The sequence below is a fragment of the Myotis daubentonii genome, chromosome 13 (genome assembly GCF_963259705.1).
Source record: "Myotis daubentonii chromosome 13, mMyoDau2.1, whole genome shotgun sequence".
NCBI classification, from domain to species: Eukaryota; Metazoa; Chordata; class Mammalia; order Chiroptera; family Vespertilionidae; genus Myotis; species Myotis daubentonii.
This window is the reverse complement of record NC_081852.1, coordinates 14,395,617-14,422,060: the sequence shown is the minus strand read 5'-3', so window position 1 is coordinate 14,422,060 and position 26,444 is coordinate 14,395,617. Positions and strand designations below refer to the sequence as shown.

The following is a 26,444-nucleotide window of genomic DNA, read 5'->3' as shown; positions in this document are numbered from 1 at the left end:
TGAGCCGATCCCTGGCTGTGAGGGACTGGTCTTCACTGGGCCTCTCTCTCCTGCAGACAACGCTGCTCTGAGGCAGCAGGTGGAGGCCTTGCAGGGAGCCCTCCTTCAGTATAAGAAAGGTGAGTTCCTGGACCTGTACCTGAACCTGAGCCAGTCACCAAGGGCAGGCCCCAGGCAGGGTCTGTGTTTGGGTTTGGAGTTGGCCGGGCCTGAGGCAGGTCTGGTTCTAGGATTGGGGGCTCTAGGGTGGTAGTGGGTTTGGATGATGGGCTGGACCTGGGACTGGGGCAGGACCTGGGGCTAAGCATAGGGTGGGGCAGAGCAGAGCAGCCACATGGTCCAGGAGCTGGAAGCAGATGCAAGGGACACGGAGCAGGGTGTGGCCCCAACACCAGCTCGGGTATGGTGCCAGCATGGTGAAGACTACCAGGCTCCAGCCCCCACCATCACAGCCACCTGTGACCTGAGCTAGATCAATGCCCCTAGCTCAGTGCAGGTCAGACCTTCCCTCCTGCAACATGTGCTGGTCCCTGGACACCCCACTACCCAGGATGCATTTCTTATCTCTATGGAGCTAGGTGTGCAAACCCCTCAAGATGTTGCTGCCCAGCTCACAGAAGCAGTGACTCCTGACACTGTCCTGAGAGTTGGGGCTGGGAAACTGCTTGGGATCAAGGCTATCAGGGTCTGACCTTGGCTTATGGCCATTGAGAGTCTCACCTGAGACAGGCTCTGAAGGCTTGTATGCACAAACCCAGAAGTCAAAGGGATGGAAAATGAGCCCGGCCAGCGTGGCCCACTGGATGAGCATTGACCTATGAAACAGGAGATCATGGGTCAATTCCTGGTCAGGGCATGTGCCCGGGCTATGGGCTTGATCCCCAGTAGGGGGCATGCAGGAGGCAGCCAATCAATGATTCTCTGTCTATATTGATGTTTCTATCTCTCTCTCCCTCTCCCTTCCTCTCTGAGATCAATAAAAACAAATTAAAGCACGCGCGCGCACACACACAAAGGGATAAAAAATTAGATGGAATGAAAACATATAGTTGAATGTCACACAGGTGATGCTTTTATAAATTGTATTCCCATCTTAGAGATGAGGAACTGGAAACCCCGAAAAAGGAAGTGATTTTACCTTGTCCACCTGGACAGTCATGGCCAAGGTGGGGCTGAATACCTGGCCCTCTGACTCCCAGACAGGCCTCTCTCCAGCACTGACTCTCTCCTGCCCCTGACGCCCATGCACACCTCTCAGCTGTCCTTGTCCTCTCTCCCAGCTCTCCAGCCTCCCCCACATGCACACCTGGAGGCCAGCACTGGGCGCACACAGTGCAGAGATTAGCACAGCGCTGCCCTCAGATGGCCCACCCTCTCCTCTTCTTTCCCACACCCACACGTGGCACGGACCTCCCTGTCAATGCCACATGCCCTGCTGTTGTGCAGGGTCCACAGTGAGGTCAGAGGGAGCTTCTTCCTTGTTTCCAGCGCTCAGAGGCCGCGGTGCCATTTCACTGCACGACGCCAAAGCTTCCCAGTCCCGCCCAGTAACTGGGAAACCGATTCAGCCATGCAACATGGGTGCAATAGAAAGAGCACATCTCAGCTCTAGTGTGAGATCACATAAGGGTGACTCCCCAACTCTACATGTGATGGTCACATGATGTTGAGCCTCTTACTTAATCTCTCTGAGCCCAGTGTTCTCACCTGTAACTAGACAGGCAGGTTCAATTGCCAGAGCGCACCCCAGACCCGGGATCTCACCTTTGTCCTCCCTGGTGCTCTGAGGCCCTATATGGAAGGCCTGGGGCTCTGGTTGGAGCACAAAGGTCTCAGAGCCATCGAGTTTTGGGAGGTGCCCCCAGAACCCCGACCTGACTGTGCTCTCCTCCTAGTGGAGCTCTTTCCCAACGGCCGAAGTGTTGGCCAGAAGATCTTCAAGGCAGCAGGCTTTGAGAAACCTTTCCAGGAGGCACAGCGAGTGTGTGCACAGGCCGGGGGGCAGCTGCCCTCCCCACGTTCTGCAGCTGAGAACGAGGCCTTGCAACAACTGGTCGAGCTTGAGAAAAATGATTGCGTGTTCCTGAGCATGACTGACTCCAAGACAAAGGGGAAGTTCACCTACCCTGGAGGGGAGCCCCTGGTCTATTCCAACTGGAACCCCGGGGAGCCCAACAATGATGGTGGCAATGAGGACTGTGTGGAGATATTCAGCAATGGCCTGTGGAACGACGTAACTTGTGAAGAGAGTCGCCCTGTGATCTGCGAGTTCTGAGCCCTTGTGGTGGGTGGAGCAGCTGTGGTCCAGGAGCCTGGCCCAGACCCTTGTGCTGCTGACATGACAAGGAAGAGCTGATGGCTCTGAAGCCAGGCTTCTGCACAAAGCTGTGGGATGAGGCCAGCCAAGGGCTTCCATGGAACTCCTCTCTCAGAATAAAATACAAAACTTGCTTCACTGCCTGATCTGTGAGAGGAAGAAGGGCCAGCCTGCTTTCCCAGTTGCAAGGGATAAAATTATGCCCCAAATACAAAGGCTCCTCCTCAGCCCTCTGCCTCCTCAAACTGTCAACCCAGCTTGTCACTCCGCCCTCTGTCACTCCCTCCTCTGTCACTCCCTCCTCTGCCACTCCCTCCTCTGTCACTCCCTCCTCTGTCACTCCCTCCTCTGTCACTACCTCCTCTTGCTTTGGTGTCCCCTTATGGCAGTTCCTTATCATCCTCTTTTGCTAGCCCTTCCTCCTCTTCTTGACCACTTAATGGCAACTTGCTCAAGCCATAGCTCTCTGTTCTCTCCCCTCCTCACCCTCACTCCAGGATGAGCTCATTCCATCAAGGGCTCAGATCCCTGGCACCCACATTACATGCCTTCCCAGGACCTCCTGGAGCCCCTAACCCCTTGGCCAATGCCAGCTGGAGTCCCTGGGCCAGGCGGTTCCTGTGGCTGATCCTTGTTTCAAGGCCTGAGCCCAGGAAGGTGCGCAGCGCCGTGGGCTGACCTGGCAGGTCATCTGCCTCCCTGGCAGGACTGTGTGGCCCAGTTGTGTAGCCTCCTCCGCATCCCTGCACACCAGGACCTCATTCTACCCTGTCATTGTGACTGCCTGTCGGCTCATGGGAGGGAGTCCCACCTGCACAACCCCATTCCAGCTGAGATCTCAGGCACAGAGGGTCCAGCCACGCTCAGGTTCAACCCCAGCCCTGCCCTGGCCTCCGTCCAGGAGGTTCTTCCCCCACGCCGCCTCAGAGACAGCTGGGCTATTCCTCCTCCTGGTCCCACAGAGAGGGGGGCGGGGGGGGAGGGGAGACTTGCTCAAGGCCCCTGGTGTGTCAGTGCTACAACTTGGTCTCATGAAAGGACATCTGGTCACAAACCTTATATTTCTGGCGTGTCAACTTTTAGGCCAAAGGCCTCTGTATACCAGTTGATTTTAATGACACTTGTGCTTAAGAAATTGGAAGGACACTTGGAAGAAGCACAGGCTCATAGGAGAGGCAACAAGACAGGAAAGCAGCCCTCCTTTGTTCCCAGGGACCGGAGGCCACACTCCTCTTCCCACCACTCAGCAGCCACACCTCAGATGTAGGACAGCAGGTCTGAAAGCCAAAAGCCACATGTAATAGCCATGGTGTCAGATGGGGACGAGATTGATCAGGATGATCACTTAGTAAGTTATGTAATGACTATCCACTGGGATGTGCATCTGAAGATAATATAACACAGTATGTCACCTATAATTTAAAAATTAAAGATAGCCAAAACCGGTTTGGCTCAGTGGATAGAGCATCAGCCTGCAGACTGAAGGGTCCCAGGTTCGATTCCGGTCAAGGGCATGTAGCAGGGTTGCGGGGACATCCCCGGTGGGAAATGTGCAGGAGGCAGCTGATCGATGTTTCTCTCTCATCGATGTTTCTAACTCTCTATCTCTCTCCCTTCCTCTCTGTAAAAAATCAATAAAAATATATTTTAAAAAATTAAAGATAATTTAAATAAATACAGTGATTATTGATAGGTTTTAAAAAAAGCAAAAAAACCCACCACACCTCCCAGCAGCACACAGCTCAGTCTCTCTGCTGAGACCGTTTTCCTGTTACTGAAAAAAAAGCCCTAAGTCCTGGCAGCTTCTGAAATATGTCAGTTATGCAACAAGGAGCAAATAATCTTCAATTCAGGAGTCAGACCTGGACCCCATCCACCAGGGAGCTTAGAAAGGTATTTCATTGCAAATAAAAAGGAAAAAGCAGTAGGTATGGTTTAAGCCCAGGGAAGCATTTTTTGTAAGAAGGAGGAGTTCTGAGGTGGCTCAAGGACTGTGGGTGCACAAGCAGCGCTGTGTGGTCTCCCTGCTTCTGCCTCTGCATCCTCGCCTCTCTTCCTCCTTCTCCCACCACCTTCTTCTGCTTCTGTCTTTCAACTGCCCAAGCAGAAAGTCATGTGTCAAACAGAGATCAGAAACTCTGGCTTGATATCAGGTCAAAATTCCTGTGGAAGTGGATCTGCCTATCTCAGATGCCCACCTCTGGCCCAGTAGACTAGGCCTGGGGGTGGACCCCACAGCACAGTATGGCCATTGGGACCCATGGAAGGTCATGGTGATCCAACAGTCCCTCTAAAAGTGACCACTTCCTATCCCAGCACATAAGGCAACCAATTTCTTTGACAAGAGTGAAGGGAAATGGCATAACCGACTCAATAGGGAGAAAAGAACTGTCCTGTGGGGTTGAAGGCTGGGACTGTTGAGACCCCGGGCCCTAGGAGAAGCTTTAGATCCACCTCAGCACGGGGTCCGGTTTGCTCTCCAGCACAGAGAACAAGTAAGGAGGGTCATTTGGGTTCTGTAGATACAACCCCATGAAAGCCAACGATTAAGTCAAGTAATTCAGATAATTCAGGTTTTAACCCTTTCTTAGCACAGAGACCTCTCCTACACTCACATTCATGGGCAGAGGTGAACACCGACATTAAACAGCATTAGTCCTGCCCCACCCATAGTAGCCTTGGTCCCTAGTGTAGTAGCCTGGGTGCCACGTGAAGCCAGGACTGCGTGACTCTGACCTCTCAGGAGATGTTATGACCCTCACAGTGCCAGGTGTCATCCTGGGAGAAGCCTGGGGTCCTTCCATCTTGGAGGGTGACAACCACAGCAGCTCCATGGATAAGCCCCTGCTCAGTTCAATAGTATATTCTCAGATCACCTCCCGGTTCTCAACCCTCCTGCTACTCAAGCACAACCCACAAGCCATCATGAACTGACAGTGGGGCGCATTCTGATGTTTGTTGGTATTAGGGTCTTTTATCTTTCTTCTGAATTCCATTGATATAAAACACTGAGAACTGAGTTACTTAAGTGGAGGGCATTCTTAATCACTCTTATCTTCCAGATATCCTTAATTCAAACTTAATGGTGTGCTTGACCTTTTCAAGCTACCAGTGTTTATATATTAGAGCCAAGAACCCAGGCATCTACTAGAGGGGACAACATATTTATAAGCTAAATATCTATCCAGGCACCTCGTCTTACCCTCATAGATGCTATAAGCTCTGAACATCCCTGATGTGAGGGATAAGCTGAAGAACTGTGTCCCTGCACAGAATAGGGGTGCTCAACAGGAAGATTTGAACTGATGGATGATTGTAAAACCTTTTAACCAGGAGAATAGAGGAGAGCCATCTCTTTGTGGAATCAAGAAGCTACTGAGAGCCCAAGACACTTCTTATTGTCCACGCTGTGTCTATTAGGCCCCTTGATGGCCAATAGCAGGTGTCGTCTCAATGGCTTTACTGTTGTTGCTTTTGTGTGTCTGTGAATATTTCAATCTGAGAGACCTTATGAAGGCTGGCCTGTGATCTGTGTCGCTTCTGGGTAGAAGCAGATAAGGGCACTTGCACCGTCTGAAACGCCCTTTTCTCCGCTGCCATGGTGGGCGCAGCAGCATTGGTGCTTATAACATGTTGTGTAACCCGGCATTCCCGAAACCTGAGCAAATGCAGGGGAAATAGCTACTCTTGAAGTTCATTTGGATGGATCTTTCTGGACCTTGAGTGAGATTTGGAGGTTGTCGCTGCAGCATACATACCCCATGTTTACTGCATAAATTTTGAATATTAACCAACTTGACTTTCAGTTACCTAAGCAATATAGTCTCTCTCAGGCTGCCTGACTCAAACAATCTTGAGCTACAGAGGGACTCAGAAGGGTGCTCCTTACATGAGCAAAATGGTACTTTTCATATTTGTTTCATAAGAAAAGTGAAAAAATGAAAGAGTTGAGTGAAGGAAATCCTGAATTCCTATTTGTAAGCCTGTTTATACGGTTGAATAAAATGTTTTCAAGACATTTCCAGGCCCATTGACCTGAGGAAATAGCACTGTCACCCCACTGCCAGCCTCCCTGCACTTTTATTAATTCCCTGAATGCTTCATTTCACATGTAAGTGGCTGGGGTCAGGCCAAGGTCAAAAGTCATATGACAACTTAAGGCCAAGGGAATGTGTTCTGTGACCAGAGGGCTGGATCAGGGCAGGAAGGTGAGGGTACAAGTGCTGCTGGGTTTTGAGCAAGCCCAGGCTGCCTAGCCCCAGCCCACAGAGGCCTGAGAGGATAGGAAGTGGACTAGAGGAATGTGAGTTCTCCAAAGACTCAGTTCTAAAACAGAGTGTGGTTGGAGGACCTCATCAGGAGGCCTTATGATAGAATAAAGAACGTAGAACCGTCAGAAAAATTACTTAAAGTACAATGAGAATGGAGTTGGTCCTCTACCTCAAAAGGTTTTATAAAACGAACATAATTATGATAGTGTGTTACTAACACAGGAACAGATGGGCCAAATATAAAGGCCACCAAAACCAGGCCCTAGTATGTCTATACATATATGTCCTATATGCATGATAAGAATAGATTACCACGGTTATGGGAAAATAATGAATGGTCCAATTAATAATTCTCAGTTAAATGGGTAAGCATTTAGAGGAAAAATAAAATCTGATTTTTTTACTTACTTATAAAATTCAAAATCTGAATTAAAATATTAAACTTCTCTCCCAAAAAGTAAAGCTATGTATGATTAAAATTGAAATGCTCATTTATTTGCAAAGTATATAACAGATAAATCAACAAGAAAATGATGAATATCAAAGCAGGAATGAGAACAGAAATATCTAAAATGAGGAGACAAAATTCATGAAATAAGATCTACTGGGAAAAACCAAGATGTCAGGCAGCATAGGTAAACACCGGAAATTGCTGCCTCCCACAACAAATTCAAAAATACAAGTAATAGACAAAATGGACATCATCCAGAACCACTGGAAGGCTGGCTGAATGGAAACTCTACAACTAGAAGGAAAGAGAAAAGCACACTGAGACTCAGAGGAGGTGCGGAAGTGCAGAGGTATGGAGGCCTCACATGGCAATGGCTGGCAACTGAGGACGTGGCTGTCTTTTTGAATCGGGAGGGAGTCACAAGCCCCCAACGGCTCTGAACTCAAGTTCTGGGTGAGTCTCTGGGAACCTAGACTCATATGGGGAGAAACTGGACGGTCTGGCAGTGGGCAGAACTCGGAACTCGAGGGTGGCTTTCTCTCAAATGTATTTGCAGCGATTACCGGGACACTGAGATGTGGGGTCCCTTAGGGCAGGGCTGAGGATCAGCCATAGCTGCTTGCTCCACCCTGTTGATTCCCTGAGACCCCGCCCCACCCAAGCTGCAGCAGAAGATTTTGCATATGAACGCCCTGGCCCTTTGCAATCTGATAATTACCTAACGAACTGCAACTGGGCCAGACAGACCCAAGAGAACGCCTAAGGCCCCACAGCAGCTTGCACTGCTTCACAGCTGGGCCTCATTTGGGCACCTCCAAACCCCAAACAAGGAAGGGGAATCTGCAGATCTCCTCGTAGCTCCTGCTGGGTAGCCTCAGGCAGAGGCTAAATTAGCACCTCCTTAGATCCAAGAGCCAGTGTACCCAGGGGTCAGAGTGGGACCATCCAATTACAACTCCTCAGATCCATAAGGGACACACTCAGGGGGCAGACTCAGTGAGCACCAAAGCTCCACTGAAGCAAGTCTTGCCTCATAAGGGTGTCTTCAGCACAAAAGTTGTCCCACCGTAGACACAACTGATTCTCACAGCCAATTGGCCTGGAGGTCAATTTCTCCCACTGATACCTACAACAACCAAGGCTTAACTACAACAAGACTATGCACAAAGCCCACAAAGGGGTACACCAAGTGTGTCCACCTCAGGTAATTGGGGAGGCTGAGCCACTGGGCCCTATAGGACACCTAGCACACAAGGCCACTCTACCAACACAGGGAAGCATAAAAAATGCAGAGACAAAGAAACAGGTCACAAATGACAGAAATGGAGGAAAGCAAACTACTGGATATAGAGTTCAAAACCACACTTTTAAGGTTTTTCAAGAACTTTCTAGAAACTGCTGATAAATTTAGCAAGACCCTCAAAAAAACTGGTGAGACTGCTCATAAATGTAGTGAGACCCTCAAGAAATCTAGTGAGACCCTCGAGGTTATGAAAAAGTACCAACTAGAAATTAAGCATACACTGACTGAAATAAAGGATATTATGCAGAGTTCCAACAGCACACTAGAGGATCACAAGAATTAAGTCAAAGATTTGAAATACGAAGAAGCAAAAAACACCCAACCAGAAAAGCAAAAAGCAAAAAGAATCCAAAAATATCAAGACAGTGTAAGGAGCCTCTGGGACAGCTTCAGGCATACCAACATCCGAATTATGGGGGTGCCAGAAGAAGAGAGAGGGCAAGATATTGAAAACCTATCTGAAGAAATAATGACAGAAAACTTCCCCTACCTGGTGAAAGAAATAGACTTATAAGTCCAGGAAGCACAGAGAACCCCAAACAAAAGGAATCCAAAGAGGACCACACCAACACACATCATAATTAAAATGCCAAGAGCAAAAGACAAAGAGAGAATCTTAAAAGCAGCAAGAGAAAGAAAGTCAGTTACCTATAAGGGAGTACCCATAAGACTGTCAGCTGATTTCTCAACAGAAACTATGCAGGCCAGAAGGGAGTAGCAAGAAATATTCAAAGTGATGAATGCCAAGAACCTACAACAAAGATTACATTACCCAGCAAAGTTATCATTCAGAATTGAAGGTCAGATAAAGAGCTTCACAGATTAAAAAAAAGCCAAAGGAGTTCATCACCACCAAACCAGTATTATATGAAATGCTGAAAGGTATCCTTTAAGAAGAGGAAGAAGAAGATAAAGGTAAAGATACAAATTATGAACAACAAATACACATCTATAAAAAAAATAAAAAAAATAAAAATAAAGTGAATAAATAATCTGATCAACAGAATAAACTGGTGATTATAATAGAATCAGGGGCATGGAAAGGGAGTGGACTAACTATTTTCATGGAGGGGAAAGGGATGTGGGGGCTGCAGGAAGAGACTGGACAAAAATCATACACCTATGGATGAGGACATTGGGGGGGTGGTGTAAGGGCAGAAGGTGGGGTGGGAACTGGGTGGAGGGGAGTTATGGGGGGGAAAAAGAGGAACAACTGTAATAATCTGAACAATAAAGATTTAATTTAAAAAATAAAAGGAAAAGGAAAAAAAATAAAATGTGTTAGAAAGTATTGCCTCTTCAATTTTTTTGGAAGATTTTCAGAAGAATAGACATCAAATCTTTGAATCTTTGGTAGCATTTACTGGTGAAGTCATCTCGTGCTGTACTTTTATTTTTTACATGGTTTTTGATGGTCATTTCAATCTCCTCACTGTTTATCAGTCTGTTTAGAGTTTCCAATTCTTCACGTTCACTTTAGGAAGGTTACATATTTCTAAGAACATATGCATCTATTCTTGATCATGTGGCATATAGTCTTCCATAGTATTCTAGTGTGATCCTTTGTATATCTGTGATGTCTGTGGTAACTCCCTCTCTTTCATTTCTGATTTTGTTTATTTGAGTCTTTTCTCTTTTTTCCTTAGTGAGTGTAGCCAGGGGTTTGTCAACTTGATTCATCTTTTCAAAGAGCCAGCACTTTGTATTAATTTTTTGTATAGTCCTTTTGCTCTTTATTTTATTCAATTCTGCTCTAATTTTTATTATTTCCTTTCTTCAACTGATTTTGGGTTGAATTTTTGTCTGGAAGATCTCTCCAGTGATGTCAGTGGGGTATTAAAATCCCCTACTATGACTGTATTACTGTCAATCTCTCCCTTAAAGTCCTCCAAGAGTTTTTTGGTGTTTTTTTAAAAATGTATTTTGGTGCTTCTATATTGGTTGGATATATGTGTACCAGGTTTATAGTCTGTTGTTGGAATGATCCCTTTAGTATTATGTAGCGACCTTTTTTGGCTCTTGTTATAATCTTTGTTTTGGAATCTATTTTGTCAGATATAGGTATTGCTACCCCGCTATTTTTTCATTTCCATGTGCTTGGAGAATTTTTTCTATCGCCTCACTTTCATCCTGTGTGAGTCTTTTGTTCTGAGGTGGATATCTTGTAGACAGCATATATATGGGACATGCATTTTTTTAAATCCACTCAGCAACTCTATGTCTTTTGATTGGAGCACTTAGTCAACTTATATTTAAGGTTATAATTGACTAGAGGTCTGGTGCACTGATTCATGCACCAGTGGGGCCCCTCAGACTGCCTGCGGGGATCAGCCCAAACTGGCTGTCTGACATCCCTGAGGGGTTCCGGAGTGTGAGAGGGAACTCTGCAAAGATGCTGTTGATTAGCAGTTCCTGCATTGAGCATCTGCTGCCGCATGGTCAGTGTCTGGTTGGCTGGTTGCTTAAGCTTTTATATATCGATATAGGTACTTGTTTATTGTATTTATTGCCATTTTTAGTCTTTATGCCTATGTTCCCTCCCTTCTCTCTGTTTTTCTTCTTACAACAGTCTCTTCAGCATTTCTTGCAATGCTGGTTGGGTGGCAATAAAGTCCTTTAGCTTTTTGTGTTTTTGTGTCTGTGTCTGGGAAGCTTCTTATTTCACCTTCAATTGTGAATGATAGCTTTGCTGGATAGAGTAGTCTTGGATTCAGATCCTTGCTTTTCATGACTTCAAATACTTCATGCCATTCACTTCTGGCTTACAGTGTTTCTGTTGAGAAATCAGCTGACAGCTTTATGGGAGCTCACTTCTAAGTAACTGACAGTCTTTCTTTTGCTGCCCTTAAGATTCTGTCTTTGTCTTTAAAATTTGCCCTTTTAATTGTGATGTATCTTAATGTGGATCTCTTTGTCTTCATCTTTATTGGGACTTTTAGAACTTGTATGACATTTTCCTTCTCCAGGTTAAGAAGTTTCCTTTCATTCTTTCTTCAAACAGTTTCTTTCTCCCTTGCTCACTCTGCTCTCCTTGTGGTATCCCAGTTTGTGGGTATTGCTACGTTTCATGTTGTCCCAAAGTTCCCTTACACTATCCTTGTTTTTTTTTTTAACTCTTTTTTTTGTTTTTGTTGCTCTGTTTGTTTTTCCTACATTGTCTTTTAAATCACTGATTCTATCCTCTGCTTCATCCATCCTACTTTAAAATTTTTTTCATTGTATTCTTGATGTCAGCTATAGTAATCTTCATTTCTGATTGGTTCTTATTCATGTTTTCTGTGTCATTTTTCATGTGAATGTAGTTTCCTCTAAGTATTTTGTAGTTGCCATTAAGGTCCTTATAGTTCTCACTAAGTTCCTTTTAGCATCCTTATAACTATTACTTTGAACTCTACGTCTGATAAATGGCTTGCCTCCATTTCATTTGGATCTTTTTCTGGAGATTAACTCTTTTCTTTAATTTTGGATTTGTTTCTTTGCCTCCCATTTTAATTGTCTCTTTGTATTTGTTTCTATTATTAGAAGGAACTGCTATGACTCCAAGTCTTTGTGGGATGGCCTTATGTAGTAAGTGTCCTGTGGGACCCAGTGGTGGAATCTCTTTGATCTCCTGAGCTGGATGCTCTAGGAATATTTCTTATGTGGGTTATTTGAGCTGTCCTGATATAATTGGGTCTTTGTTATTGTTTTTAATCTTCACCTGAGAATATTTTTGCATTGATTTGTAGAAAGAGTGGGAGGGAGGGGGAGAAAAGGGGAGAGAGAGAAAGAGAAGAGAAACATTGATGCAAGAGAGACACAATTGATTGGTTGCCTCCCCACATGCCCCATCATGGGCTGGGGATCAAATCTGTAACACAGGTACATTCCCTTGACTGGGAATCAGACCAGTGACCCTTTGGTTCATGGGCCAACACTCAACCACTGAGCCAAACCGGACAGGGCTATAATTGGGTCTTGATTGTTGTTCTTCCTTTTATTGGTGGGATCTTCCCTCAGGTTGGCTGACTGTGAGGCTTAACCCTGACCACATTGTGCAGGCTGTTTACTGGTTCTGACAGAACTAAACCAAACAAGAAACCAAACAACTGGGGGGAGGGGGGGAGTTGGGGAGAGATCAATGGGGGAAAAAGGAGACATATGACATATGTAACACGGTATGTAATACTTTAAACAATAAATAATTTTTTAAAAAAGTAAGAAACAAACAAACAAACAAACAGTTTTTTAAAAAGAAACAAAAAAACCCCAGCAAAATCAGTCACAAAGAAGAGAACATTAGAAAAGAGAAAAAGAATAAAATTAAACTTAATTTAAAGGAAACAAGAATAAGTAAGGGGAAGACATAATAATATGAATGGAAATAAGGGAGAGAAAAATAAGAATAAAGTATACAAAAAGGAAAATGGTAGAAAAAAGAAAACGAATTATGAAAGGGAAAAAAAAGAAGTGAAAGAATAAAGAGAAAAAATAGAGTAAGCAACTGAAAGAGAAAAATAAGAGAAATGAAAGAAAAAATAATAACAAAACAATAAAAAAAATAATGAGAAAAAAAGTGGGGTTTGACATGGCAGAGTTTAGTGCCTGCTTGGATCTCCCTTTGCATCCTGCTCTTATGTTGTCTAGACTGATAGTTTCGTATGCCAGTTCCTGGCCTCCTGGGAGGTACTTCGGTGCTAGCCAATGTCAGAAGCTGTCCACATGGGACTCTTGGCAACTTATTCAAAGCTTCAAATGATGCACAGTTTGTGGCTGCCTCCACTGTGCTTGCCTGCACGTGGTAAGGACTACACTGAGCTCCAAGGGTGGCTATTAGCACCACAGAGCCCAGGGGAAGGCCAGAATATATACCAGGGCACCTTGGGATCTACCTCTGCCTGCCTTTGTCCGCCCCTGCCTGCCAGGCAGCTATCAAACTTCGTCACTGAAAAGGCTGCTTCTGAAAGGGCTTTTGGCAGAATCTATGATGGGACCACTGGATCTCCTGTGAGAGGGAGGTGCCATTCCGACTCCAGGGTAGATCCTGGTTGTGTTCCCCTCTCCCAGAGCCACATGCTTGAGTCGGTACTAGAATATTTCCCTGACCTTGGCAGGGCAGAGGCCCTCTTAGGCAGGGCAGTGGGGTCTGCTGGAAGGTGGGACTTTCTATCAGCTCTCTCGTGAGGGGGAAGGGACAGTCAGGGTCTCGGGAAAGTGGAGTAAGTGGCCCTGCCCCAAAGCCAGTCACTAATGCTCCCTGAGACTGCCCAGGCATGGCCTCTACTGCTGTCTCCTCAGCCAGGGTCAAGATACAGGGTGGGGTTAAAGCATAGTAATGATCCCTCCTTGGGAAAACTGCTGTTTTGAAGTTCTCTGCTATTTCTTGCTACTCCCTTGTTCCATAAGTCAACTCTGTTATTTTTAGATTGTCTCTTATTCTGTAAAAATAATTTTGTTTTTCAGCTTGAATAATAGAAAAGATAAACTTAACTGTCTGACCTTGCAAGCTTGCCATTTAACATAAGGGGCTGATACTCTGATACTGATAATATTCCCATGCGAGGTGCCTATTTATATATGTACTCAAGGTTATAAGTTGTCTGTATAGATATGACAGGTGTTTGTTAGATATGATATATACTCAAGGTTACAAGATGTTTGCAAAAATAACTTACACAAAGACCTAGAACAGTGGTTCTCAACCTTCCTAATGCTGTGACCCCTTAATACAGTTCCTCATGTTGTGGTGACCCCCAACCATAAAATTATTTTCATTGCAACTTCATTACTGTAATTTTGCTACTGCTATGAATCATAATGTAAATATTTGATATGCAGGGTGTATTTTCATTGTTCATGACCCACAGGTTGAGAACCACTGACCTAGAAGGATATAAAAAGGGAATGCTCCTTCCTTTGTTAGTTCAGAATTTGACAGAGGTATTCTGCTCTGAACCTTCGCACAATAAATATGACTCCTAACTAATTGGCTCATTAAGGCGTCTTGTCTAGCTCGCTGATTGATGATACAACAGGGTGAGCAGGATTCTAGAAGGTGGGGCAAGGTGTATCTAGAGGGCGGGGTAAGCGCCTTTCCCCAGGCTCCTGCTGTGGGGAGGGGTTTTCATTTCTCAGGAAAAATGGCTGCTATGATATGGGTTGGGGGTGAGATAACCAAGCACAGGTGTCCTGGCAGCCACTCAAGGCAATTTCCCAAACTGATAATCATTATATTGTTTACCAAACTTTACCTTTGATCTGCCTGTATGCATTGCTAAAGGGCAAATGTGTTTTGAGAGTAAATAAAAAGCAAAAGGGACCCAGTCTTGGTGTGTCTCTTCAAGAAAGAGGCTCCCCCTGGCCCCCAATGACTTCTAAATTTGTATATCTTGTATAGTATTTTCATTTGTGTGTCAGCCCCTCCTTCATATCCTGAACCCCGCCACAAAGGTCGTGGCAAGGTGACTCTAGTCCACACCACCTTCCCTCTGCTGGAGCCCAGGTTGAGAATCTGCAAATTAAAATCCTGTCCTCTGATCCTTCCAAAGAAGTGGTTTTGTCTCTAACAGGCCCCATCTCTTCCTGGTGAATATAAGCCTCGCTGCTTTTCACCACTAGATGCTACATGGCAGCTGTTCCCAGCTCTGGTGCTTTGGACTGGGGAGCCCAACCTGGGTGCAGGCCTCATTCCTATCAGGAGGAGACCCCCACAGCCAAGATATCACTCCACACCATTGGCCTGGCACCTGTGGGAACTGGGCCATCCTTCTAATGACCCTGCCCTTCCTACCAGTCTTGAGTGGGGAGGGGCTTTCATTTCTTCCTTAAGAATCTCCTCTTCAGCTAGTCTTCAGTTGGTAATGTCCCCCAATTTATTTTTATTTCCCAATTTTATTTTTAATTCCCAAGGTACAACAAATGGCACCAGGACTTTCCCTCATTGTTATTGTTATCAAGTTAATCGTCAACTGTTAACTATGTTAAACTATCCTGTATCCATCTATGTAAAAGAAGCACATGTCCGTCATTTCACTTTTTATACTATCCCAGCGATTTCCTCCCTTTGCTTTCTCCCACCTCCTTACTCTATCACCAATGAATTTCATGGAACCCACTTTTTCCTTTTGATGGTAATTTAGAAAAACAAGGTATGAACTCCCCATTCTCCAGAGCATTATCTCAATTCATTGAGGTTCTGTTTCCTGCCATATGTTGTCAGTTTGGCTCAAATAAACTCACAAAAATTCTTTAAGGTTTTAATGGTTTTTTACGTTAACATGAGATAGAGCTGCTGTGACACCCCATCCTCGTGGGGTGGCCTTATGAAGTAGGTGTCTGTGGGGCCCAGTGCTGGTCTCTTTGTTCTCTCAAGTTGGGTGCTCTAGGAATGTCTCTTGTGTGGGTTAAGTTGGCCCATTTGAGTTAAGCCTCCAGGCTGGGTGACTATAGGGGTAAAGCTGGATCGCCAGGTGTTGAAGTATGGTACCTATTTGCTTTGTTTAACAATGGACAGGTTATTTGGATTTTCTGAATTGTATAAATCATCCCATTCGATTGAATGCCTTATTGATTGTAACGTGACTATCCCATTGATTGTGATCTTACTGGTTATTGAAGCACATTCTTCTGTACCTGGGAACCAGGACAGCACAATTATCCCAAGACCGAGGGTTCCAGATAATGTATTTCAGTGACTCAGTGGTCCCGAGATCAGGACAGCACAATTACTCTAAACTGTCCTGACAACTCAGTGGTCGGGAGACCCTAGGACTCTAGATAATGTGTTTCTATCAACTCAGTGATCTGGAGATCCAAAACTGTAATTTAGATAACATGCCTAAGTTTAACCCAGGTTACCCAAGGGTTCTAGATGATGTATTTCTGTCAATTCAGTGACCCCGAGAACCGAAACTGTAATTAACGTGCTTAATTCTGCTTCTGTAATCTGCTTTTTTGGTGAGCAAGGTGCCACGTTCCAAACCCTGGGATGTAATCAATACCTTTGTGATTTTTGCCTATATAAGTCTGGTTTTGCCACCATCTTATTGCTATGAGATTTGGGAATGGCCCCTCATAGTCCCGGATTGCAATAAACGTGACTCTTTAATTTGACTTCTTGAGGCGTCCTTCTGAGATTCGCGGGGTACATTACAACAGTATGAGATGCTCTGCAGGGGCTGCCCTCTCAGGCAGGGCTGTTCCCAGCAGAATCTGGTGCTGGCCGGGATCCCCCTTTGGGTGAGCCACTTGTGTGGCTAGTTGTGATGAGCTCTAGTGAGGTCTGAAGGCCTTCCCTGATTGTGTTGGTTCTGGGTCCACTGCGGTGGGTTTTATGTGCAGGTTACCATCAGTCACTGTTTGTGTCTGTGTGAGCTAGACCTGCATGTGTGTGTAAGGGGCCGATTTGTGTAAAAGGTTCAGCTTCTCCCAGCTTAGAGATGCTGACAGATCTGTCTCCAACAGTCGGCTCTTCTTACCCCTCTGCCCCTCCTGAGTTTGCATCAATGAGGGGAAATTAGTACCTGTTTCAAAGCCAAACCCCTCAGTTTCTGCCTGGGTTTCCAACTCTAGTTCCCCCTAGAAGGGCCTGCTGTAGGTTCAGGTTGGGTGTAGCCAGCTGTCTCCTCTTTAAGAGGAAGTTCAGCCACCTTGGCTAAGGGATACAGACCAAAGGAGTCTCCCCTTGAGGATGATACTGGCCCAGCCTGCAGGGATGGGCTAAGCATTTCTTCCTGGTCCCAGGCAATAGCCTCCGAGGGTCTCACACTTTGCATATCCTCCCCTCTGAGCCACTCTCCCCCACAGAATTGCACCCATTGGGGATATTTGAGACTTGGCAGGGCTGATCCAAACAGTCTCCCCTTGGAGATGATGCTCACAACCTGTAGGAGGCCGGGCAGGAACTCCTCCTCCTTCCTGGGTCATTAGGGGAGCTCAGATTTGCTTCCCTGCAAAGCAGCCTCAGAGACCAGCCCTCGCTCCTTTGGCTCCCAGACAGAAGCCTCCTAGGGAGACACAATCCAAAAATCCCAGCTCTGTGCAGCTCCCTGGAGCCCTTGCACCGCCAGGCCAAGAAGGAGGAGTGAAAATCAGCTTTGCACAGCACTCAGTTTCTCCATGTGTCTGTCTCAGCAGGGCAGGGCTGAAATTCTCAGCTACGTTCAGCTCCTAGCCCAGCTGGACAGGCCGACATTTCGGCTCTCCTGCACCATCGTACCAGCAGTATGGGCTGAAAAGTCCCGGTCCTGAGCTAGTTCCCTGTGCCTCTGCACCCAACAGGACGGGGCAGGCCTAGGAGCTCAACAGGTTGGGAAGCGGTGCCAACTGTGTGTGTGAGGTGGGAGAGACCGTTCCTCACCAGCCCACACCGTTTAATCATGGACAGTGTCTTTCCTTAAAGCCTTTCCAGAGAACAGAGGGTCCCTCACAGTCACTGCTGGGTGTGAAACCCAAGTATGGCCGAGGCCAGAGCAAACTTCAGGCTGGTGCTGCAGCAATGGGAGCGCTCCTTCCCTCGGATGGTCGGTCAGAGCCTCCCAGGTGGACAGGATCCCCACTGATTCCCACCACCTGCTGTACATGGGCTCCACTCCTGTCTCTGTTGCTCTGGGTTGGGGATCCCTGCGTGGGGTTGAGACCCCACATTCCTAGGGGGAGGGAGTTTTGCAGCTGTGCTGTCCCTGAGGCTTCTCAGCTGTCCCCGCATGAGGGGGATCTCCCTTTCGGCATCTCCGCACCTCTTACCAGTTTCTACCTGGCTTTTCCTGTGCTCCTTGGTTCTACTATTTCAGCTCAGCTATAGTTTAGTTTGTTTTTCAAGTGGATTGCTCTGTAATTTAGCTGTAAATCCGGTCTGACTCTGGAAGCAAGTGACACAGCTTCCAGCTACTCTACAGTTATCCTGGAATCCCAGCTACTCTCATTTGCTTATTTGACAATCCGACGGAAAAGAGGTCAGTGCCTCTGACTCAATAGTCAGGTATTTCATGTTTGAAAGAGTCTTGCAGTACATTGTTTGACAATTGCTGCCCTATAGGAAGCATGTCAAACTCACGGCCAACATGTTACATACCTGGTTTACTTATTTAAATGAGGCGCGTGGCCCGCAGGCCATGAGTTTGATATGCTTGTCCTATAGTCTAGCACTGATAAGAAAGGTAATGGGTCTGCTGAGCTGCAGTTCCAGCAATGATGTGGGCAAGCACCTGGGAAACCAAAATCAGGCTGCAGCTCAGCTCTGACCAGAGTGCAGCTACTGAAGTCCATGAGGGGCTGCAGGTATTGCTGAGGCTGCAGCATAGCCTCAGTGCCCAGCAACCTAAGAAACCGGGAGATCTTCCTAGACCTCATCTTTCACACAGGGAGGTTCATGGTCATCTGCATGAAAGCCATTGTCATCGTCATTTGAGATCTGACTCTTCTCACCTTTGTTGGTGTAATTGAGGAAGGCAAAGGTTATCGTTGTAACAGGAGTGTCTGGGTTGGGTCATAAATAAAATTAGACTCTGTTGTAATGTGGAGATAGACAAAGGAAACACTATAGTTTGTGTTGCAGCGGGATCCCAGGGCATTGAGAGGGAGTACTTAATAGGCTAGGAGGTAGCAGTTAATAGAAGCTAAGTTGCAAACAGAGAAAACATATAGGGCTTCTGAAATAAAAGTCACCATAAATAGGAGTTTGTGTAGCTACCAGGATCAGACTTGTCAGGTAGGCTCTGTGCGGAGTGGAGAGCAATGGTTCGGTTCAGCCTCCATGCTGATCCAGATCTCTGGGAGGCACAGGAGCATCCTAGGATGGGGACGTTAATAATGAAAGAGTTTTATCATTTGGGGCACAAGTGGCTCTACTATGGGATCCTCCTTCAAAAAATGGCATTATGGGAAACAAGACCCTCTCCTACCAGCCGAGGAAACTGGCATTAGAGCCTCTACAACACACAGGGGATGCCACAGCAGCAATAACACCCAGGAGCAGTCGGCACCACCAATGGAGTGGCCAAAGGAGACCACTGCGGGCATAGGCAGCTGGTGTGTGAACCGAGGCAAAGGCTTGATGCAAGAGGTGAAGTCACAAGGATCTAGAAGGGGGCGGAGATGACAGCGACAGCAGTAGGGCAGGCAACTGCCCCATGGCCACTGGAAGTCAGAGTTTCCTGGGGGATGCCCGCAATAATGTATCAGCAGCTCAGGGGTCCAAACTGCTTCCTACAGCAATACACAGAGGAAACACCAGGTAAGGAAGTGGAGAGATGAAGGCCAGGATGTAAGGACTCCATCCCATAGAAAGCAAGTTAGGGGCTCTCCAACATCTAGACCAGGAAGCAAAAGAGTGCCCCCTGCAGGTGGCAGCTCCCCAACCACTGTCCTCACAGAATGCTGCAGCCTCTGCAACCCCTCTAGCTCCTCCAGCCCTGCCCAGAAATGCCAAGAAGCTCCCAGCTCTTTCCCACTATCTGGGCAGTAATGTTGAGGTGAAGGACAAAGAGAAGTTGGTACACCAAGCCCTGCTCTTGAAATATGCAAATGCATATGCTTTTGCAATAGTTGTAGGTTATGTGCAACTTGCTTCCTCATCTGCCCCTCACTCGGCTTCCCTGGCTTTGGTTTTCTCAGGAATTCAGATCATGGAAATCTGTAAAACCCAGACATTGATGATGCCGCTGAACTCACAGGGATCAGTGAGGTGCAGATGAGGTCATGGACTGAGGGTGCTCTGTAAACTCTAAGGTGACATGTGTGTAGTGGCAAGTTTCCTGAACCCAGATGGGGTGAGTGTGAGTCAACAAGGAAGAAAGTTGTCCTAAAGAGTTCTTAAAAGACCAACACCGCGTGGCCCAGGTTGCAGGGCAGCATAAATAGCCCGAGCCTGTGGGCCAAGGAAGCGCTCATTTGCCTGGAGACACTGACCCTCGGGGAAGCAATGGTGAGTGTCAGTGCCGGCCTCTCTTTTGGTTTTCTCTGTGTCCAGCGAATGTCCCCCTGCCATTTGGGGTGCTCTAATGTACTGGTGTTGAGGAAGACAGGGTCTATGTAGCTCTTCTGCTCTGGGAGGTGTGGGTGTGGGGTGGGTGTGGGCGAGAGAGGGCAGCGTAGTGGGGGAAGAAGGACCATTCTTCTGGCCCTCACTCTGCTTCCTTTGCTCAGTTGGAGAATTGCCTTCTGTGCTGGGGGAGGGTGGGTGAGTGGGATATGACACCCACCCAGACGCCTGATGCCATTATCAGGAAGCCTCAGGTGGGAATGCAATTTCACCTTCTCGCTTGGCTCTCTCCACCCCTGATTTCTTCAAAGGAAGGTGGTGGAGGAGAAACAGCCCAGGCATTCCCAGGCCCACCGTCAAAGTTCATCCTGGTACCACCTGCCCAGTGGACATGGATAAACATGATTTTCTCTTAGCTTCAAATCATTGTTTTAAAAATACACCCACTAGACAAGTTTACTGATTTCCAATTAATTTTTAGAGGAGTCATTTTTCAATAATACTTTAGTCTGACATTGAGGCATAAAGTGAACACTATGTTGGTTTAAGGGGATGTGGCTCTGCCCAGTACCTCTACAGGCCCAGCGAATAGGCCCCATCCCAGTCCTAGGTCTCCAACCCTGTGAGGTGGCTCCTGCCCAGGCCCTTTCTGCTACTATGAGCTGTGGTGCCCTCTGTGCCATCTTGAGCTGTTGGGCAGAATGTCTGTTGCTTTTCATTCTTTCCCAGATGTGGGCACAGGGCCCTTGATGTGGCAGCAGCACACCAGGGGGCAATGCCCTGGCTCTGGCTGGAGCCTTTGGTGCTTGTGGCTGAGCCTCTGCCCCAGCAAGTGCCACGCACCCGGCCTGTGAGCTTGGCTGGTGTTTAGAGACTCCCATGATGCCCGAGGAAGTGGTAAACTCAGAATGAGAAAGAACTGGTGCCAACAGGGTCCTCCGCAGCCCAGAACCACCAGCAGGTGGAGAAGAAAGCACTTCTGTGGCCAGGAAGGCCCTCCACTGCCTCCCCCTCAGGCTGCCTGGTGATCCCTTCTCCTTTGCTCCATTCCTCAGGCTTGTTCCCAGCCTTTGCATCTCCCTTTTGTGCTTTCCTGGCTCCTAACTTTACAGTTTCTCTCAAGAGGTAAGAAGCCCACCATTGGGATTGATCAGGTCCTGTACCCACCCTGACCTCAGTTAGCTGCAGAGTCCGTCTCACATGTCACTGGACACCCTATTGAACATCTGTTTTTTCTCCACCTAAATCCACCTTTTCCCTGTCGGAGCTCACCTCACATGCCCTCCTCCACAAGCCCCTCTCCCAAGTCGTCCAAGGTGGAGGGACAGGTCTCTTGGCGTCCCAGGGTCTCTCCAGCTATTCTGAGAACTTTTTCTGGTTTCCACCTGGAACTTTCTTCATGGAGACAAGATCTAGTGCAGGAATGGCAGACCCCCTGGCAAACATGTAGCCGTGTGCCCATCTTGTGTTCGGATAGATGCCACTGAGCATTCTGGCTCTTTCCAGACAAGCACTGAAACCACCAGTGCTGGTCCATCTAAGGCTACAAGTGACAGCCACCTTACTGATACAGACAGGGAGATGGAGATTCAAAGGGAAGGACTTTCCTGCCCAAGGGCACTTCATGGGTCCTTCCTGATGTGACAGGTGGCCTCAGTGAGGAGTTCACAGTCTAGCCGTGCTGATGGCAGTGAAAGGGAAGTCACTAAAAGGGACAAAACGGGGCATCTGAGAAGAGGTAGATGTTGCTGATAACCCAAGTCAGAGTTCAGCTGTGTAACTCGTGCCCTCCCAGGCCAGACTGTATGGCCACCTTGTTCTAAACTGCTTTTGGAGTCCTGCTGCTCCTGATCCCACAGAAAGGGCAAGGCGGTAGGAAAGTGCCTCTCTGACTTCCGGGAGCTGAGCTAAGTAATGACCCATGTTCTGGAATTAAGAGCATGTCCTTTGCCCTAACCGGTTTGGCTCAGTGGATAGAGTGTCTTCTTGCGGACTGAAGGGTCCCAGGTTCGATTCCGGTCAAGGGCATGTACCTTGGTTGCGGGCACATTCCCAGTGGGAGTGTGCAGGAGGCAGCTGGTCCATGTTTCTCTCTCATCGATGTTTCTAACTCTCTATTCCTCTCCTTTCCTCTATGTAAAAAATCAATAGAATATATTTTTAAAAAATTTCTAAAAGAGAACCAAGCATGTCCTTTCTCTTTCTGTCCACCCCTGAAGGCCACGCTTCTCCTCTCTGTGCTGTTCCTGCTCACACAGCCTCCAAGGTCATTGGGAGCAGAAGTGAAGAGCCTTTCCAAGAAACCTTTGATTGATGACTGCACCCTGGTCATGTGTAGCCCTGTGGAGAAAGGCCTGCCTGGTCGGGATGGACGAGATGGGAGAGAGGGCCCCCAAGGCGAGAAGGGGGATCCAGGTAGAGCTGGGACCATGGGCTTGTCCTGGTGGGCATGGCGGGGGGGGGGGGGGCGGCACTGGAATCATAACCAACTCAGCAACTCTGGATGTTCTGCTGTCGAAGCCCTGGAAATGGAAACCCACCTCCTTGGGAAGAAGTCCCCTAGACATTCAGTCCACCTAAAGCACCTCGTTACCAGTTGGCAAATGACAGGCTGCCCTGAGCCCGGAGGTGTTATTCCCCCTCCCTAGCTGTCAGGATTCCTCCCCTAGAATCTTCTGATTCCTCTCACCCCAACAATGAGCAAATCATGGGTAAATGACTTGTCTTCGGGGCCCTCTAGAACCAATCTGTGGCACTTACAATTGTTCATTGTGGTTGAATGATTTCTGTGCAGTGTGTGAAATATCTAACTAAATTTTACTGCATAAGAGATGGGCAAAGATGAGGCCCTGTAGCCCCACACTCAGGCCTGATCAAAAGGATTTACCTAAATGCACTACAGAGGGGAGGAAAGGGAGCTCATGTTTTATAACTGGACGTTTGTAGATTTTGACCTTCACCCGTTTTGCCCACCACCCAGCTCCCTTCTTAGGCAACCACCAATAATCTGATCTCCGCATTTATGAGTACAGATTCTTTGTTTTGCTTTTTAGAATCCAGATATAATTGATATCATACTGTATCTGTCTTAATTTGTATGACTTATGGCACTTAGCATAATTTCTTCAAGATCCATTCATGTTGAGGCAAAGAGTAGGATTTTTTTTATGGCTGAATAATATTCCAGTGTGTGTGTGTGTGACTTTTTTATCCATTCATCCATTATGGACACTGTTCGGTTGTTTCCATCTCTTGGCTACTGTAAGAAATGTTGCAATGAACATGAGGGTACAGACATCTTTTCAAATTAGTGTTTTATTTCCTTTGGATAAAACCCAGAAGTGGTCTTGCTGGATCATACATTTTTTAAAAATTATCTTTTTAATGTCTTAAGGAAATTCCATATTGGTCCCCATAGTAGCTGCACCAATTTACAATCCCATCAACAGTGCATAGGGGTTCTTCTTCACATCCTCACCAACACTTGTGAGCTTTTGTGTTTTTTATAGTCGCCATTCTAGGAGGGGTGAGATGATATCTCTTGGGTTTATTCGCATTTCCCTGGTGACTCATCTCAGGGATCATTTCTGATATAATATTTGGTCCTAGGAAGGGGAAAGCAAGGAGTCCATGATCCAGGGTAAAAGCTGGCAGATCCCCTGCTGTAATCCTGCAGTCTCAGGGCAGGGAGGGTGCACTGCATGGAAATCAGACAGTTCTTGGCTTGACAATGGGTCTCTCCAGTTGTCAGCCCTGGCAGCCCTGTTTCCTCACTTGTGGAATGGAGATGTGCACACCCGCCTCCTGGGTCACCACTGGACTGAGGAGTGTGGAGGTGGAATGTCTACACCTGCAGAACCTGAAGGAATGCAGGGCTGACCCGCAGGTGCTGCTCCTCCTAGGCCCAGGGCCAGGTTTATGCCCATTTCTTCTGTTGCTGCAGGTTCACCAGGAGCTAGAGGGCCCATGGGGATGCCTGGACCTGCTGGCCCAGTTGGGCCCAAAGGAGACAATGGCCCTGCTGGAGAACCTGGACCGAAGGGAGACTCGGGGCCACGTGGTGAGCAGTGGGCGTGGACTGCAATGCCTGCCACTAGGCCATGCAGGAGGATGCACATACCCATCCCAGGAAGGAGGGTGCCCTGCGGGTGGTGCTGTGTTCACGCAGGGAAGGCAGTAATACTGCTGGGCGGCGTCTGTAGGATGGTGCTGTTCTCTGGCCTCTATGACTGCTCTCACCTTCTCACGCTCTCCCCCTTCTGAGAAGACTCCGTGCACTGACTGGCTGGTCCTTTTCCCAGGACCTCCGGGACCTGCAGGTGTGCGCGGGCCGGCTGGACCAGAGGGTCCCTCAGGAATGCAGGGGAATGTAGGACCCCAAGGCAAACCAGGCCCCAAAGGAGCGCCTGGGCCCAAAGGTAGGAGGTTGGTGTGTGGAGGTCCGAAAGGGAGAGGGAGGAGTGAGCATGGCAACCCATGATGTGACCTAAGGATACTCAGCGTGCCAGGGAAGCCAGGCCACCTCCACTGGCAGGCCTTGCTGTGATCCTTGCTCCCCACATCCCCACATCTGGAGGACCAGACAGGGGGGTTCACAGCCCCCCAGTTCTACTTCACATAGAGCTGAGGAAATCATCCAGCCTGTAGACACTCTCTGCAGCCTTTGTCCCAATCTGTTCCTTCCTCAGGAGAAGTGGGTGCCCCAGGCATTCAGGGCTCTGCAGGGACAAGAGGCCCCCCAGGTCCCAAAGGAGAGAAAGGTGCCCCTGGTGAGCGTGGAGCCCCTGGGCGTGCAGGAGAAGCAGGTGAGTGATGGGAAAAACTGGGCGGGCCTTCGGTCCTCCTGTGTCCACCTGAAGCTGCAGATGCCTGTCCCTCCCCCATCACCTGCCAGCTCTGAGCTGCAGCACTGGGCCTTGGGGAGTCTGTGCAAGGAGGTGCCTCGCTGGGCTTGAGCTCTGTAACTGGGGAGAGTGCGGTTTGAGCAGCAGGGACAGTCCACATCTGGGAAGGCCGGGTGCGGGGTGATGGGACAGTAGTCTGCAGAGAGGGTGCGTGGCTGGCTTTAGGACAGACTGTATGTGGGAGGGTGTATTCCTGGACAATAGCACAGCCCATATGCTGGGAGGGGGAAAATGCAGGAAAATGTGTGCTGAGCTCACCCTCCTCTTCTTGTCTGATCTCAGGGCCTGCAGGACGTTCGGGTCCACAGGGACCTCCAGGCGCCAGGGGCCCCCAAGGACTGAAGGGGGACAGAGGTGCTCCTGGGGAGAGAGGACCAAAGGGAGAGAGTGGGCTTCCAGGTAAGGTCGCCTCCCCTGGCTCTGGGCGCCCCACCAGGGTGCAGAGGGAGGAGGCCCTCTGCTCAGTGGTCAACCCATTGTAGGGGTGGCGGGGGTGTGAAACTGGGAAAGTCTGTCTGGCTGAAGGTAGGAAGATGAGGCTCTGGCTTAAACTCAGTACTCAGGGAAGGGACAGCCTGAGCAGCTTCCCATCTGATCACTGGGACAGCTCAGCTCTCTTCCCAGTTCATCAGAGAGCTTTGAGCATCAAATAACACAGGGATGGGGAGTACCTGAGGGATGTGCAATTCCCCCCCCAACTTTCAGGAATGTGCTCCCAGACTCTCAGAATTTGCTGTGAAATACCATCTAGATCAGAGTTAGTGGGGTGCCAGGACCTGCTTAGGGCTCAGTGTGCTCACTATAGAGCCTCAGGGAACCCGTGGGCAGCAGGGGCAGCTGTGTCAACGGCTGTGAACTTCCTGGGGCCCAGCCCCTTAATCCTTCCCCAGGAAAGCCTGCCACTGAGCACCCTTCCCTTGGGACCTGGACTCTGAGCCGACCCCTGGCTGTGAGGGACTGGTCTTCACTGAGCCTCTCTCTCCTGCAGACATCGCTGCTCTGAGGCAGCAGCTAGAGGCCTTGCAGGGGCAGGTAAGACACCTTCAGGGAGCCCTCCTTCAGCATAAGAAAGGTGAGTTCCTGGACCTGGACTGAACCTGAGCCAGTCACCAAGGGCAAGCCCCAGGTGGGGTCTGTCTTTGGGTTTGGAGTTGGCCGGGCCTGAGGCAGGCCTGGTACTAGGACTGGGGGCTCTAGGATGCTAGTGGGTTTGGATGATGGGCTGGACCTGGGACTGGG

General features: G+C 48.1%; 1 protein-coding gene across 4 annotated transcripts in view; it reads left to right on the top strand.

The window, feature by feature from the left end:
* The window catches only part of LOC132214774 (pulmonary surfactant-associated protein D-like), a 79,981-nt gene that overhangs the window by 7,708 nt on the left and 45,829 nt on the right, over nucleotides 1-26,444 (top strand). For 2 of the 4 annotated variants that reach the window (XM_059662200.1, XM_059662199.1), the window contains exons 5-7: nucleotides 24,990-25,106; nucleotides 25,488-25,604; nucleotides 26,194-26,277. In XM_059662200.1, coding sequence (XP_059518183.1) covers nucleotides 24,990-25,106; nucleotides 25,488-25,604; nucleotides 26,194-26,277 — 318 coding nt within the window. Of the gene's footprint in view, nucleotides 1-56; nucleotides 120-1,895; nucleotides 2,450-24,989; nucleotides 25,107-25,487; nucleotides 25,605-26,193; nucleotides 26,278-26,444 lie in introns of those variants that run through there. The other 2 variants (XM_059662202.1, XM_059662201.1) reach the window with 2 other exon arrangements.